The following is a 14,911-nucleotide window of genomic DNA, read 5'->3' as shown; positions in this document are numbered from 1 at the left end:
GCATTTAGTGTTAGAATTCATGTTTCATCAGTTTCTTTTAAAGTGTACATCTTTTCTTTATAACTAGATATTTTTGTATACTGCAATCACAAATTATTATTTGGAAGTGTGACACTGACGTTTTATGCCACTATGTAATTAACCTGGTGACTGGCATCCCATGACCTGGCTGACTTTTCTTAAAAATGGATGCATCCTTTCTTCTGCAAACAATTTGCCTTCCTTTCAACTCTGTCTTGCATCCTGTTGCTAAGTAAGGATTCTTAAGTGGAGAAAATCACGTCTGACGTCTTATCTATTCTTGCTTCTTTTTCTGAGTCTTTCTGATCCAAGTTTTCACTCTTAATAGATACACAGCCATCTACAGTGTCTACAAAAGCTCTAAATGCATATTAATGCACTCTGAGTACTGATTACCCTAACTATACCTGCTACTAAGATACTCAATTCATCTATAGGCTTTCTCACTTTATCCACAAAGGAAGAAGCTACAAGACAGAAGCCAACAAACCCATTTTTTGCCCACCAACCCATTGTTTCTTTCTTCTATTTCTGTTAGATCAGGGATTTCCAGCAAGGTGCTAGTAATACAGAATAATTTGGTTTCCATACAGGGAATCTCAATTTCTTTGCAAGCTGTAATGAACTGAGGCATGTAAATCCCCTGAATGGTAGATGGGGATGTAGTAATATCAAAGTTAAACAGATGGAAAATCTAGTTCTGCAGTTACCTCTTAAGTTTTCTTCAACATTGCGAAATTAGTCCGTAGCAAATCCAAGAGTAGAAACTAGCTCTTGTAAGTAAATTTTAAGATGCAAAAGCTAAAAAAGCAACAGTCCCAGTTGGCAACAAAGGGCAGGTGTCTCACCTTTACTTATCTAAGCAATGTCTTGTAAGTATAATTTGAATTACCTTGCAGTCTTCTTAGGAAGCGGCAGCCTGGTTAGTTTGCTGAAGGAGTTGGGGAACAAATGTTGCTTTCTCTTGACCTTGAGACATTTGCTGTTCATACTACAAATCAACTAGCAAGGACTTGTAGGTGCGACTTTGACGACAACTTTTCATAGTTGTAACCTCTCCTTCACTACGTTCTACCCTCTCTCCCAGAGCAACAGCTTTCCCACAGTTTTTTGGCTTTCTCACATGGCCTTGCTGGATGCACTTCCATTATCCTGCCTGGCTTACCCTGGTTAAACAGCTAACTGCTTAAGAAAGGATGAGAAGTCTCAAAGATCCAATTGCTTCTCCTCCAGGACCAGTTGACAAAGCAAATCTTCCCCAGAAAGTTTTCTGATCATGACACAATTAAATATGGGAGAGTTGGGCAATTTCACATGTGCTATTAATAGGCACTGTGTCTTGTGTAGTCACCTTAAAACCTGCATAGGCAGTGTGATTTGGGGTTTTGTGAACTAACATGCTGACTGGCCCAGAAAAACTGGTGGTGGGTGGTGGTGGTGGTGGTGTTTTGTTTGTTTATTTGTTTGTTTTTTATAAACATCTTTCTGAGATCTAACAAAAAATTAGTATTTCTAAAGATTGGGAAACCATTATGCATCTTGCATCATGTAGCATAGAGGGAATTCAGAATTGCCGTTCTAATAGTTGACACTGGAAAATGTCATTGAAGAAAGCTTTTTTATGTTAGTCTTTAGATTGACAGGTTATGACAAAACTGCATTCATGTTGCTTGAATACATCTTTTGTCTAGTTTTACATGCTTTTTGACTTGTCTAGAAAATGACATATTGAGGTTTTCATTAGTCTTAACCAGGTGTGATTTTCTTTATAGAAGATACCTTGGTAGGACTACAGAGGAAGGCGAATAAACCCGTGAAGCTTAGAAAGGCCATGGCCCTTCTTCGGATGGTAGTGATGAGTTGAAAGACTCATTAATCAACAACCAAGTCACAGGTGTGATGGCTTTCCTGCAAAGTGCCAACAGACTGTGAAAGTCACATCCAACACATGAAACTGTTAAACTAGACACATCTATAAACATTCTTAAACTTTTTTCTTCCCCTTTTAGTCAAAAACAAAAAAAAAAACTGCAAAGTTTTAATTATTGACTTAATTTATTTTTTTTATTATTTTCTTTTGCAAGGGGACACTTTTTGTTTAAAACAAAAGGAAAAACAGGTACTGTTTTAGTTGTTGCTCATTTTAATATAATAAGTTCGTTTACGCACACAGTTTTGATTTGCAATGATAAGTTTGTATGGTTGTTGTACATGTTAAATGTGAATGAAAGCTTCAACAGGAAAAATTAATACAGAGAGTTTATGCATATAAATGAAAGACCATTTTCTTAATTATTTTCCCAGTCCATTCTTCTAGTACAAAAGATATCTGCAACAAAAACTTAGTTATTCTGTAGTGCTGTACTGTAGACAGAAAGTCCCAAAATGTTTAGAGGATAGGATTTAGAATCTCTTATTTAATCAGCTAGGCCTGGATTTTTCACCTGCACTAATGGGAGAAAAACATAATAAGAGGCTAAAGAATTAAATCTCTGTACACTTTTTCCACACCATTCTTCCTTAAACTCTGTGGATCTCCTGGAATTAAGGAAAGTCAAGTAAAAGGTCTTATTGCTCCCCATTAATTTTTCTCCCCCAGATTATCCTTAAATTGAAATACTCCCTGTAGATAAAAATTAATTTTACTCTGTCAAAGAGCAATTAATATGAATTTGCTTGGATTTGCTAATTCTATGGTCTCCCTAATTCACATTTTTTTCCAAATATGGATGTATGGGATAATAAAAATATTTATTTGCAATCTGAAGTAGATGAGAAGTGTCCCACCTTCCACCATTAAAAAAGAAAAAAAAAAAAAAAATCCGGTCTTGAATTTCATATGTGAAAATAACTCTTACTTTGCAGTCCGTGTTCTCCACTTCTTATGTCTAGATCACCAGTTGCAAAGTGATTTTGGTCTAATTCCATTTAACTTAATGGAACTGATTACAAGTGTAATGCTTGCAGGTTCAGCAACATCACAATGCACACAAAAGACACAACAATGGTGCTGCATGTAATAATGAAGTAATAAGGTATTATAATAGTGGTATATCAAAATCATATCTGTTTTGTCTTTACAAGGCTCTGTAAACAGATCTTAGACTGTATCTCTCTTTACGATATATATGTAAGATCTTATTTGGTTACTCAGCACAGTGCTACTCTATGTTATTGGAGAGCTTGTTAAACTATGTAATACCATCATGTCACGTCACCCATTTTAGAAAGAGCTATTGTAATTTCATTCTAATGGTAATATATTTTAAAACAGATTTTGCTGTTGGGACCAGGGAAAATTTTATTTTTTTTCAATTTTGACCAAAGATTATTGCCTGTATTTGTGCCCATTAACTTCCCATTGTTGCTTTAACTCAGTAATTAAAAAACACCCTCAAAAAACACCCTTCAGAATAATACAGAAATGATCCCTTTAACCGTATTAATAAAGACGGTGACAGCTGATTTTAAATGCGACCAAACTCTTCCCACTAAAGTGTTAATGAAATTAGCAATAAAAAAGTATAATGATTTCTCCTGGGATAATTACATGGGTAATTTAACAGCACATTTGGATAAAAACTGAAAGCATTTGTATGATATATAGTTAAACCTCAGTAAATGGTATATAGAAAATCAAAAGCTTTCTTATTGTCTTTCAAGTACAAAAGAAATGTTTAAAAATGTTAAGTAGTAGCACCTCTTAAAAAGTAAGTTTTCTTTCACTTTCCTCATGTTTTCAACATCACATTATTTATTGTTTCATATGGCATGACTGTCAGATCATTCTATAGAAGTAGCATTTAATGTACTTAGTCTCAGAATAAGATGCATAAAGCCAATTGGCTGTTCTGTTGCATAGCTCATGATGGATAAATGTGTGTTGTGTAAAAAAAATGGATGCAGTATTTTCAGAATTTTAGCAATAAACAGGAACAGCATTTGAATGCTAAATATATGACTTTGGAAAAGAAATACGTGGCAATATTGTGTCTGAAAAGAAAGAAGCCACAATTTCTCATGTGAGATGATTTTTTTTTTTCATTAATATTGAAATACAATATTCAAGATCTTTCTTGATCTTGGTTTTCAGATGATGTGACTGCCCCATATGCAGAGCTCAAGCTAATCTTGTAGATGTTCTTTAGTTCCTATTTCTTTGTGAGAAAAGGGATCCTTCTCTGGGATCTCTACTGCATCTACTGCAACTCACAGATGGAAAGTAGTTCTCTCGTAGGCCAGACCCAGTTTATTTACTGATTTTTGTGAGGTCATAGTCAGCACCTTAAGCTCATCTGGAGACCAAGGGTCTTTTGTGGTAATCACAGATTGTCTGATAAGCATATGCTCAGTTCATTAGGTAAACTGATGCTTGCTCAAGCGTCAATTTTCTAGTTGTTTTGTATTATAGCCACGAGCTGGAATGTGTTCATCAGCTCACTTTCTCCACAACACCCAAATGGGGTTTCAGAGAAACGAGCAGGAACTCCCTATACAGAAGAAGTCATAAATATGACTCAGGGTAAGAACAGGCTCATTATTTTTAGACCCAGCCCCATCTACACACAACATTAGTTGAAGCATCAACCTACATTATAAAAAGACAAGCAAAAGATGCAAGATAATACATATTTCAAATAGAAATAGCCAGTGCCAACAGCAAATCTGTCTCTCCTCTTGCGGATCACCTCCAGAAAATTCCACGTATACACTGAAGATTAGCAATAACAGAATGACATTGTATGGGATCCCGAACTTGAGACCTCTCTAGGAAAAGGATTAATTACAACTGCAGTCAGACACCAAAAAATTAAAAGCACTCTTGGAAATGGAAGTAGTAGATGTATGAAGAAAAGTTCACTTCTGCCAATATCTGCAAACAGCTTAACAGTATACCTTAAGGACTTAATATAGGTGACAGATGCAGCAGTAATTCCCCTGGACATTTGTTTCCTATGTGTCATAAAGAGATCATTGACCTATTTCTGTGTAAACTTCAAACCTAAATTGTCTTGGATCAAGGTGACCTAGGGCATTAAGACATTTTGAAACTTGGCTCAAAGATCATTGTCCAATACTGTGCCCAAACCAGTCAGTTAGCCAGCTTCAGGCCATAACTTTCTGAACAAGAAAAAATCAGTGACAAACAGTTGGTGAAGGGTACCCATTCCTTTTTTCTTAGCAACCACAAAAAACAGTGGGCCTAGAACATGATTTGTGTGACTATTTCCATAGTTCTAGTGTCTTCACTGTTAAACATTTGTAACAGAAAATTAACAGATTATGAGGTGCTTATTCCCTCAAGACCATGCCTTCATTTAATTTTCAGCAGTGTAAAGGAATTGCTCTAATGCTTTTAGAAATATAAATATTGTCCAGTTGTTGTTTACTTTATTGATTCTTAGATCAGTGACAACTGAGTTACTTTTGCAGAAACTGTTCTCCTTATACCATGACCTTTTAAGTTTTTCATCAATTTAAGTCTTTTTGCAAGTGGTTTCAAAGCCCTATTTAAAAAAAAAAAAAAAAAAATTTTTTTATTCTTAAAAAAAAAAAAAAAAAAAGCAAACAATAAAAAAAAAACTATAAGTCTCTTTATCTCTAAGAATTAAGTTAGACTCATAGAATCATAGAATACTGTGAGCTACATATTCTGTAATACTTTATGATAACAAGGGTCATCGAGTCCAACTCCTGGCTCCTCACAGCACCACACAAAAAACCAAACCCTATGTCTGAGAGCATTGTCCAAATTTTTCTAAAACTCTGGCAGGCTTGGTGCCATGACCATGTCACTGGGCAGCCTGTCCCAGTGCCCGACCACCTCTGGGTGCAGAACCTTTCCCTAACCCCAGCCTGACCCTCCCCTGTCCCAGCTCCATGCTGTCCCCTCGGGTCCTGTTGCTGTCCCCAGAGAGCAGAGCTCAGCGCCTGCCCCTCTGCTCCCCTCGTGAGGGAGCTGCAGGCCGCCATGAGGCCTCCCCTCGGCCTGATCCGCTCTGGGCCCAACAAACCCAGGGACCTCATCCACTCCTCATACGTCTTGCCCTCGAGACCCTTCACCATCTTTGTTGCTCTTCTTTGGACACTCTCGAATAGTTTTATGCCCTTCTTATCTTATGGCGACCAAAACTGCACATGGTACTTGAGGTAAGACCACACCACTGCAGAGCAGAGCAGGACAGTTCTTTCCCTCAACCAGCTGGCAGTGCTGTGCCTGATGCACCCCAGGATATGGCTGGCCCTTTTGTCTGGGCACACTGTTAACTCATCTTCGACTTGCTGTCAACCAGAACTGCCAAATCTCTTTCTGTAGAGCTGCTCTCCAGCCTCTCATCCCCAAGTCCATGCAAGTATCTGGGATTGCTCCATCTCAGGTGCAAAATCCAGCCCTTGCCCTTATTAAACTTAATATTGTTGGTGACTGTCCAGCACTCTAACTTGTAAAGATGCCTCTGCAAGGCCTCTCTACTCTCAGGGGAACCAACAGGTCATCCTAACTTAGTATGCTCCTCAAACTTAGTGTGCATTTGAGTCCTGCATCCAGGTCATTTAGAAAAATGTTGCAGTGAACTGGCCCCCAAAATGGAGTCCTGGGGATCCCCACTAGTGACTGACCACCAGCCTGTTGTAACCCCATTTGCTGTAACCCTTTGAGACTGACCCGTTAGCCAACTTCTCACCTATTCTATTGGGTATTTGTCAGGCTGCATGTTGGACATTTTGTCCAGAAGGATACTGTGAGGTGTGTACTGAAAGCTTTGCTGAAATCCAAAGAGATCACATCTACTGTCTTCCCTTGTTCAACTAGATATGTAATCTTGTCATAAAAGTAATTAAGCTAGTTAAGCAGGATTTTCTTCTCAGGAATCCCAGCTGGCTATGACCAATGACTATGTTGTCAAGTCCAGCCTTTCAAGGGGAAAGAGAGTCTGGATGAAATTATTTATCAACCTGTGCAGTTGCATCTTGAAAACCTCTAGTGGGATTTGACCTCTGGTGAGGTTGTTCTATGAGTGATCTCTGTGTTAAAAATTTCTTACATATATGAAGATGAAACCTCACCTGGTGCAACCTTTTACCCTTTGTCTTCTCCATGTGGCTGCTTGTGAAGAGAGAACCTCTGTCCTCTTTGTAGGTGCCCTGCAAGTATATGAATAATGTGATGAGGTGTCCCCTGAGCCTTCTCTTCCCCAGGATGAAAAGACCTAACTCCTTCAGTCCTTCAGACAGATTCTGCAGTCCTTTGTTCAAGACTCATGGGCCTCCTCTGGACCCTCTCCAACCCCACACTGGGGTTGGAGCCAGCCACATGGATCCTCGTGTCTTCTGACAATATAGGCTTTTGATGGTATCCACTTTCACCTACTGATATTAAGATTGATATATTTTTTCCTCTTGCAGTGTGTGTAATTGCATGAAAGTACAATACCCATTGCTAGTTCTCATCTCCTTTAATTTTAATTTTAGCTTCTTGTATATAATTCAATTAGATTATCAACAATTTTCCCTGTTCGTTCTGTACATCTGATTCTTCCACAAAATAACCCATGAAAGTGTTGATATTTTATTTGCAGACTTTTTACCACAATATTATTGGACCATTTTACATGAAAATACGCAAAATCATTCTAAGTAGCATCCTTTTAGATTTTATTTCTTCCTCAGTCCGAGTCTTTTATACATTCAGTATCCTTCTTGGTAAGTCTGGATTTGTCATGATAGCCCTAGGAATGTATGCATGTATTCTAAAAGTCTAGAATGTCTGTCCATACAGCTTTAACAAGAGCGGTTTACTTGTGAAATTTATTAGTTTTATCACTCTGTGTTCATCTTTGCAATATAATCAGTCCATTTTATGTAGTGTATATATATGTGAGTATTCCACCTCCCATCAATATGCATGATTCCATTATGATTCTTCAGTATTTTTAGTATCAATGGAGTCTTTTTTTTTTCTCCTCTGAGTGTGTATAGTTGTTTGTCGAACATGGAGAGCTGGCTCCTTTGGTTTTCAGTTCTATTTTTATATTACTCCTGAATTTTACATTGCTGAATCTACAGTCCCTACCATCCCTAAATGTATTTTTCTTCTTTTTGTGTTAGCAGTCTCATCTACAGTGATTCAGAGACAATTTTTTCTTTTTTTGTAATGGCCTTTTCATGACATTTTCTACTGTCTTTTGTTAACTTTGTCAAATTTATTTTTTCACTTTAATCTGTCTTTGCTGTCACAGGCAGAATTTTCCTACATGGGAATTAATGAATGATTAATCTTTTTATTCCATACTAAAACATAATCCTGAAACAGCTTATTCATATCCTTAATCTAATGAGTTGTCTCTGTGAATTCAATACAATAACTTGAATTCAACATGTTAATCTAGATTGCATGTTTGCAGTTCTGGGTCTTGAAGACTACTTAAAATTAGCAGGTTTTTTTGGCCATCTAATCATCTTGTGGTTCCCTTTCTGTCATCTGCAAACTGTTTGCCTATGCCAATGTATTTGGTCTCTATCTTGTTCACATAAGTACACTAAAAATAGATGCTGCAGTAATTTTAATTCAAAATTGAATGATAGCTTTTGTGGGGGCCTACTGGATATTTTGAGTGTTCAGTGCTCTTCTGTTCTGTAAAATAAGTGAGTTATATAGTGAATTATACCATTAGACTATCCATTAATCTAGTCAGTCCCATGCACAGTTTTGAGATATGATTTCTTCAAACTGATTCAGTTATAATTTATTAGACATTATTCTTCAATGTCAGCAACACATGCTACATATCTGTTCACGTGAGGACTAACATATGCCCATACAAGATTCTGTGTTACAAGCTCCAGAACAGCAAAGCATTAAAGGGGATATTTGTCATGAGTAAATATTAAAGTAAATGTTCTGCTGACTTTTAAAAATAAAAAACACCGCACATTTAATATTACACATTTAATCTTTTGGTTACTATATTCATCTGTTGTTCTGGAACGCTAATTATTGGAACAAGTGAAAATTTGAGTTTAAACAGCATATTAGTTCTTCCCAGTGGACTAAGAATTAGTAGAGGTTTCATATAGTGGACGTCAAATATTCCTGTGGTTAATGTAAGGAAGGAATTAGAATTATTTTTTCCTACTGCACTGAAAAAAACTTGGGAAAAGGGATGAAGAATTGAAGGTCATTCTTCTGTGGCTTAAAATACTGTTTATTGCAATGATAAACAAAAGACTGGAACATGTAGAACAAGCTTTTGTGTAACTATCTTAATTTTAAAAGAGCTGGGGTGTTACAGAGAATGTACACCCTGTGAACTGGTTATGTTTTTCTTTAATGACATTTTCTCAGCATCAGATAAAAACATAAAAATGAAGCTTTTTTATCTTCTGCAGCAAACTTGTCAAGTTCTCAGTGGCATCTTTTAATTGTGAAATCCAAAGGTATGCTTCAACTCTCCTATGTTAAGCATTTATATCAAGATGCTTATTTTTCTCTATAGTTTTAAATGTGTGGGAGCATTTGATCAGCATCCTTTTTATATTCAAAATGAGCCAGCTTCTGTCTCAAAAGTGTCTTATTGTCATGATGTCACTGCATCTCAAGATTTGTGACCTTTTGCTCCATATGGATTCATGGTAGACCACGTTGTGTTTTTGCAGACTAGATTGCTTTTGTCCCCCCGCTAGGGGGTATCAAAGCCTTTTGGACTAAAGTTTTACATACTAGTAAGTTTGCAAATAAATAAATAAATGAAATAAAAATAATATACTAAAATAACCCAACAACAACTGAAAGCACCCAAAAATGAAACAAACCTAAAGTTTATGTATAATAAGGACCGCCAGATGTCGCAAAGGCATCATTGATGAACTGTTTTTTTATCCAAAATGTGGCACTTATATGAGGAATAGTAGTATTGTGTTTGAGAGTTGCAGAGGCCATAACAGGTCAGTGAAATGTCCTTCAAACATTTGATTTTTACGTTTGAGAATAGGCCAAGATGAAAAGATAACCACATATCTGACATTGACGTTACTACCATTTAGACAACCGATGCAATTGCCTTAGTGAGTGAGATCAATCAGACCTTTATTACTTTGAAAACCACATAAAAGATTTAGTTTTTTTTTTTTCCTTTAAAAAGGAAGGTTCTGAACCTCATCAGATCACCAACTTCTAAATGTAAAATTATTAAAATATGTATATAAATTTTTATTTTCTCCCTATTCTTTTAAAAGTTGAATACTACAGGAAACATTAAAAGGAATAACAAGGAGTCTTGAAAGAATTTAAGCTGAGTTGAACAGTATGCATAAATTGGCAGTTTAACAAGTAGAACTTGGAAACAAGCATTTGATGATTGATTTTTTATTGAGACAGAATGAGAATGATAGTGGATAAAGTGATTTTCCTTATTGAGAGAAAATATAGTGTTTTTCAACATGTCGTCAGTGTGAATGGAAGCCCTGTCAAAAAAACTGAGCAACACATAATATCTTTTAAAAGGTAAATTAACATAAGTATATCACTTAGTTTATGGATCAAATTTTACACTTGTCAGTTTTATTCATAATGTCATAAAGTTTATATTGTAAAGATAGTGTTATTACCTTTGTTATGTCCTGGAAAAGCCTAATATTAACTGAGTTCATTGTAGAATTTAAAGTATATTCAGCTAAAGAAATGCCAGTGCAGAAAATTAAGTCCAAAATATGTATTCATGTGCAGATCTTAGTCAAATCCCTAGTAATTTTAAGTACTTGAAATACATTATTCAACAAGTAACCTGCTGTATGTTTGCGTTTAATGGGCTCTGCCTGAGTATACAGAAGCTGTCAAGATAAAATATGGAACATGCATCATTCTAATTCAATTATGATTCTTCTTAAAAAATAAAATAAATGTGTGTCCATGTGGGTTAATGTTGTACGTGGAAATGTGCAGTCTTTATTGCTATGATTGGATTTGAATTTTTTTGGTATGATTCTTGATAATTTATCTGTTGCTCAGGTAAATGTATATACATGCCACATACACAACATGAAAATATAAAACATATTTTTAATCAAATGTTGAAGATGTTCAAAATGTTAATTGAATTTACTCTGAATGCATGTATGTATTTGCACATACAGGCATTTGTGCTTCCCTGTGTTGCACATTAAAAAAAAAAAAAAAAAAAAAAGTGATAAAGTTATGCATACACGTACGTGCCTAATTGTTATTAAGGAGGTTAAACAGGCCCCGGACATTCTTCTAGCTTCAAATATAATGCTTGTGGAGAACTGATGTGTGGAAGCAAGCACACCTTCATCTCTAATTATGATTTCCTTGACATTTGTTTGTATAATTGCGATGACTGTAGAGTTCCTAACTTAATAGGCAGGATGGAGTTGCGTAATATTGCACAGACCAAATTCTTTAACTCCATCTTTGAAATCTTCACATAACAGTTGTGGAGTTTTTTTTTGGTCATGGGTTTATAAAATGGAGATGGATTTTTATATACACATGTTTGTGTACTATGCTTATGAGTTACACACATATGGAATACTTTGTGTTTTGTTCTAAGACTTTATGTATATTTAACCTTTAATTTAACTAGCAGGTTGTAAGATTTCCATAAAAAATAGATGAGCTTTGAACTCAGTGAATGTTATTGGTGTAGCACAATCAATCATTTCTAAAGGTTAATGGTGTTAAAAACAATGAGAACATATGTCTTATTTTTAATACTGTTATATTAGTAAAATTATTTAGCACAGATAAGGAATTTGTATCCTGTCCTTTGTGTTAAATTGGGATTTACAGTTTTGAATAGCAGATTATGGATTTTATTATCAAAGTTGAAGAAAGAAAAAGACAAATAAGTATTTATATAAACTTTCTTACTATGAATAAGATAATTGGTGATATGCTAGCTATGGCATCTCTCTAGAGCTAAATTAATCTGGAAAGTATTACAATCTTTTTGAAATGTTTTTACTTTTCTCTGTCCTGTTCTGCTATCTTTTAATAAAATATGACTTCTATAGGTGTTATCCTAATTGCATCATATACGCAATTTCTGAATGAAATAAAAAGTCAGTATTTGAATGACAGTGTGGCGGGGGGCACAGGATTTCAAATGGTAAAAACCTGCTGAGGTAACAAAGACTGAATTTATCCCTATGTTGCATAGCTTCCTGATCATATCTTTAAACCTGATAGTAACAAAGAATATTTATTTGTTGCCAAGCTATTGTAGGATTTATTCCTGAACTCAAATCCCAATTATCAAGAAAATTGCATCCTCTTTATCTCGCAGAAGGGTATACTGCATCATAGCATATTTGGTTATTTGGTACTATAATATTGTTACCTTGCTTGAAACACATGGTCTCTCTTGATATACAAGAAAAAAACTGAATCCATTTCAATAAATTAATAGGGATGAGAATCCCAATCCATCGTTCTTTTCAGAGGTTCACATACATTGTAATGAAATGCATTAGGAGTTTTCTTCACTTGAAATCCAAATGAGACCCATTTTGGCTCACACCCTTGACAGTCTCTTTTATAAGCACTGCTGTCTCCTGTTCATGTGTGGGCTTAGTAAAATGCTTCCTTTGTAAGATGCACAGAGACAATATAATGCCATGAAAGACGAAGGTGTCAAAACACAAAGTTAGAGGCAATCTAATCAATGCCTCCTGATTTAGCCTTTGAAGGCTCTCTTCATTAAAACTCTTTAATTGTGAGGCTTATCTTGAGGTAGAGCTGTTACTTAATATTTTTCAGTGTCATTCTTTGGACAGTCATTTGTACCTTTTAAATGTAATTTCAATATTCATTGTTTAGTAAATTGGATGCCTTGTTAGCAATAGTGGTGGTATGAATGACTTGCATTCAAGTGATTGAAGGTAATAGTGTATAAATGGTTGGTTCTCTCCTCCTGAAGTTTAATGTGTTTTATTTCTCTGTATGTCATTATAAAATATATGTTTTTCATTACGGGCCTTTTTATTTTTATGTATAGGAATGCAGGTTAGAATATTTTAAAATTATGAATAGATAGCCAGCTATCTGATTTTTTTTGAGGTTTAAAAATTAATCACACTAAATACAAACATCGTGAACTCTATGTAACTGGTGAAAAATGTGATCTCAGATTATATTATTCTTCACAAAATTCTGGAAAGATACAAGATGAAAAAAATGATGGGATACAGGCCTGTACTTCACAAATGATCGTAAAGTTGGTAGTGGTTGCTAGAAAGCAACTTCTTGAAAGCGGTTGAAAACAAAGTGTGTCTGAAAGCACATAATTTGGAAAATGCTTTTTTAAAAAAATAGTTACTTTCCATCTGAAAACTGCCAACATAAAAATAAATGAATGCCTACTATACAAGTCATCTTTTGTTCATGAGCCAGTTGTCATATTTTGTTTTTTAAAAAATCCATCTATATATGTATAGTTTCTCTGTGTGTGGTGAATTGTAGTACCACATGTATATGCATGCATGGCATGTATGTTATATATCAGTAAATGCATTTTCATATTATAGTATTTGCTCATAGCCTTATTAAAAATTTGAAAGATTTACTGGAAAATAAAAATTGCATATTTTTACAATCTCTCATAAAACTACATCTATTTAATATCTGAAATATCTGGGAAGTTAAAACATCTGATGTTTCCATCATAATTATTAATAATAGAAATAATTTTAACATGTAAAAAAGCAAAAAGACTATAAAATTTATTTGTAGAAGTCCTTGAAAATGGAAAAAGAATTGAGGCAACTTTGACCTGATTTTTAAATGACTAGTGTGGTGAGTACAGCTGCTCTAGCTTAGTAATTATTTGTGATAGGTTGTTTTTGAGTCCCATATGCATAGGAGCTCCAGGCCCAACTACCTCATTTGCTGGCACACAAACTGATTCTTCCAGGTGCTGAAAATTAAATTTTAATATATTATTTAAATATTAAGAGAATTACAGTTTCAGTAATTTTACTGCTACAGCTGGAGTGCAAAGTGTGGCTATGCACTATAGACGTGGTTGCATAGTCTACCAGAAACAAAATTCCCATTGGTCTGAAATACTTTCAAGGGAGTAAATGTTTGATACAAAGATAAGAACATATATTTGTTATACAGTGTGTTTTTAAAATATTGTGAGGCTCTTGACCTATTTGTAGAGCAAGATTTTGAAATGTTACATTGCAATTTATATGAATTTGTATTACAACATAAAGACAATTTTAAGAAATATTAATGAAAAACTTAGTTATCCCTCTGCTGAGTAAGACAAGGGTTCCAGAAAGCTGCCAAGCAGATGGTTAACCTAAAGCATGTATTTAATTATGTTGATACGAAGTTAATATATTTTCTGGATTAAAGTTCAAGCATGCGACTTTAGTACATTTAATCACATGCATAAATGCTTTGCTGAATTGGGTATCTCAACCCTATTTCAGGGTTTAAGAAAAGTGTTTGGAGCTAACTGTCTGGTTTACGCCATTTTTTTTTACTTTGAAAACATTTAGAAAGGCTATCATATAAAGGTAAGGCAAGTTTTAGGTTATTTATGAAGATATAATTGCACAGAACTGACAATACAAAATATATTTTTAATTTCAAGATTTTTTTTCTGATTCTTATCCCTTGTATTTCATCATTTCAGCATACTTTTTACTACTCTAGGAATGATCAGCAAGGTTCAGGTTCAAATGTGGATTTAGCAGGTTTATGTACTTCTGATGGGTTTTTGTTTGTTTGCTTGTTTTTGTTTTGTTTTCTTTCCTATTTTAAAACATTATTACTGAATGTGAATCTGTTCTGGGAAAAAAAAAAAACAAAAAAAACTGCTATTCTATGTGGATTAGCAGCTAACGGGCTAAAAATCTAAGG

The 14,911-nt window shown here is 34.8% G+C and overlaps 1 protein-coding gene across 6 annotated transcripts in view; it reads left to right on the top strand.

Moving 5' to 3' along the window:
* Positions 1–14,911, top strand: part of KIAA0825 (KIAA0825 ortholog) — a 252,687-nt gene that overhangs the window by 142,137 nt on the left and 95,639 nt on the right. Inside the window, exon 20 of one of the 6 annotated variants that reach the window (XM_035310861.1) lies at positions 1,794–2,055. The exons of the other annotated variants lie outside the window; for them this stretch is intronic. Coding sequence (XP_035166752.1) covers positions 1,794–1,830 — 37 coding nt within the window. The 3' untranslated portion in view covers positions 1,831–2,055. Of the gene's footprint in view, positions 1–1,793; positions 2,056–14,911 lie in introns of those variants that run through there. 6 annotated transcript variants of the gene reach the window in all.

The sequence above is a fragment of the Oxyura jamaicensis genome, chromosome Z, assembly GCF_011077185.1.
Source record: "Oxyura jamaicensis isolate SHBP4307 breed ruddy duck chromosome Z, BPBGC_Ojam_1.0, whole genome shotgun sequence".
NCBI classification, from domain to species: domain Eukaryota; kingdom Metazoa; phylum Chordata; class Aves; order Anseriformes; family Anatidae; genus Oxyura; species Oxyura jamaicensis.
This window is presented reverse-complemented; position numbering and strand designations above follow the sequence as displayed.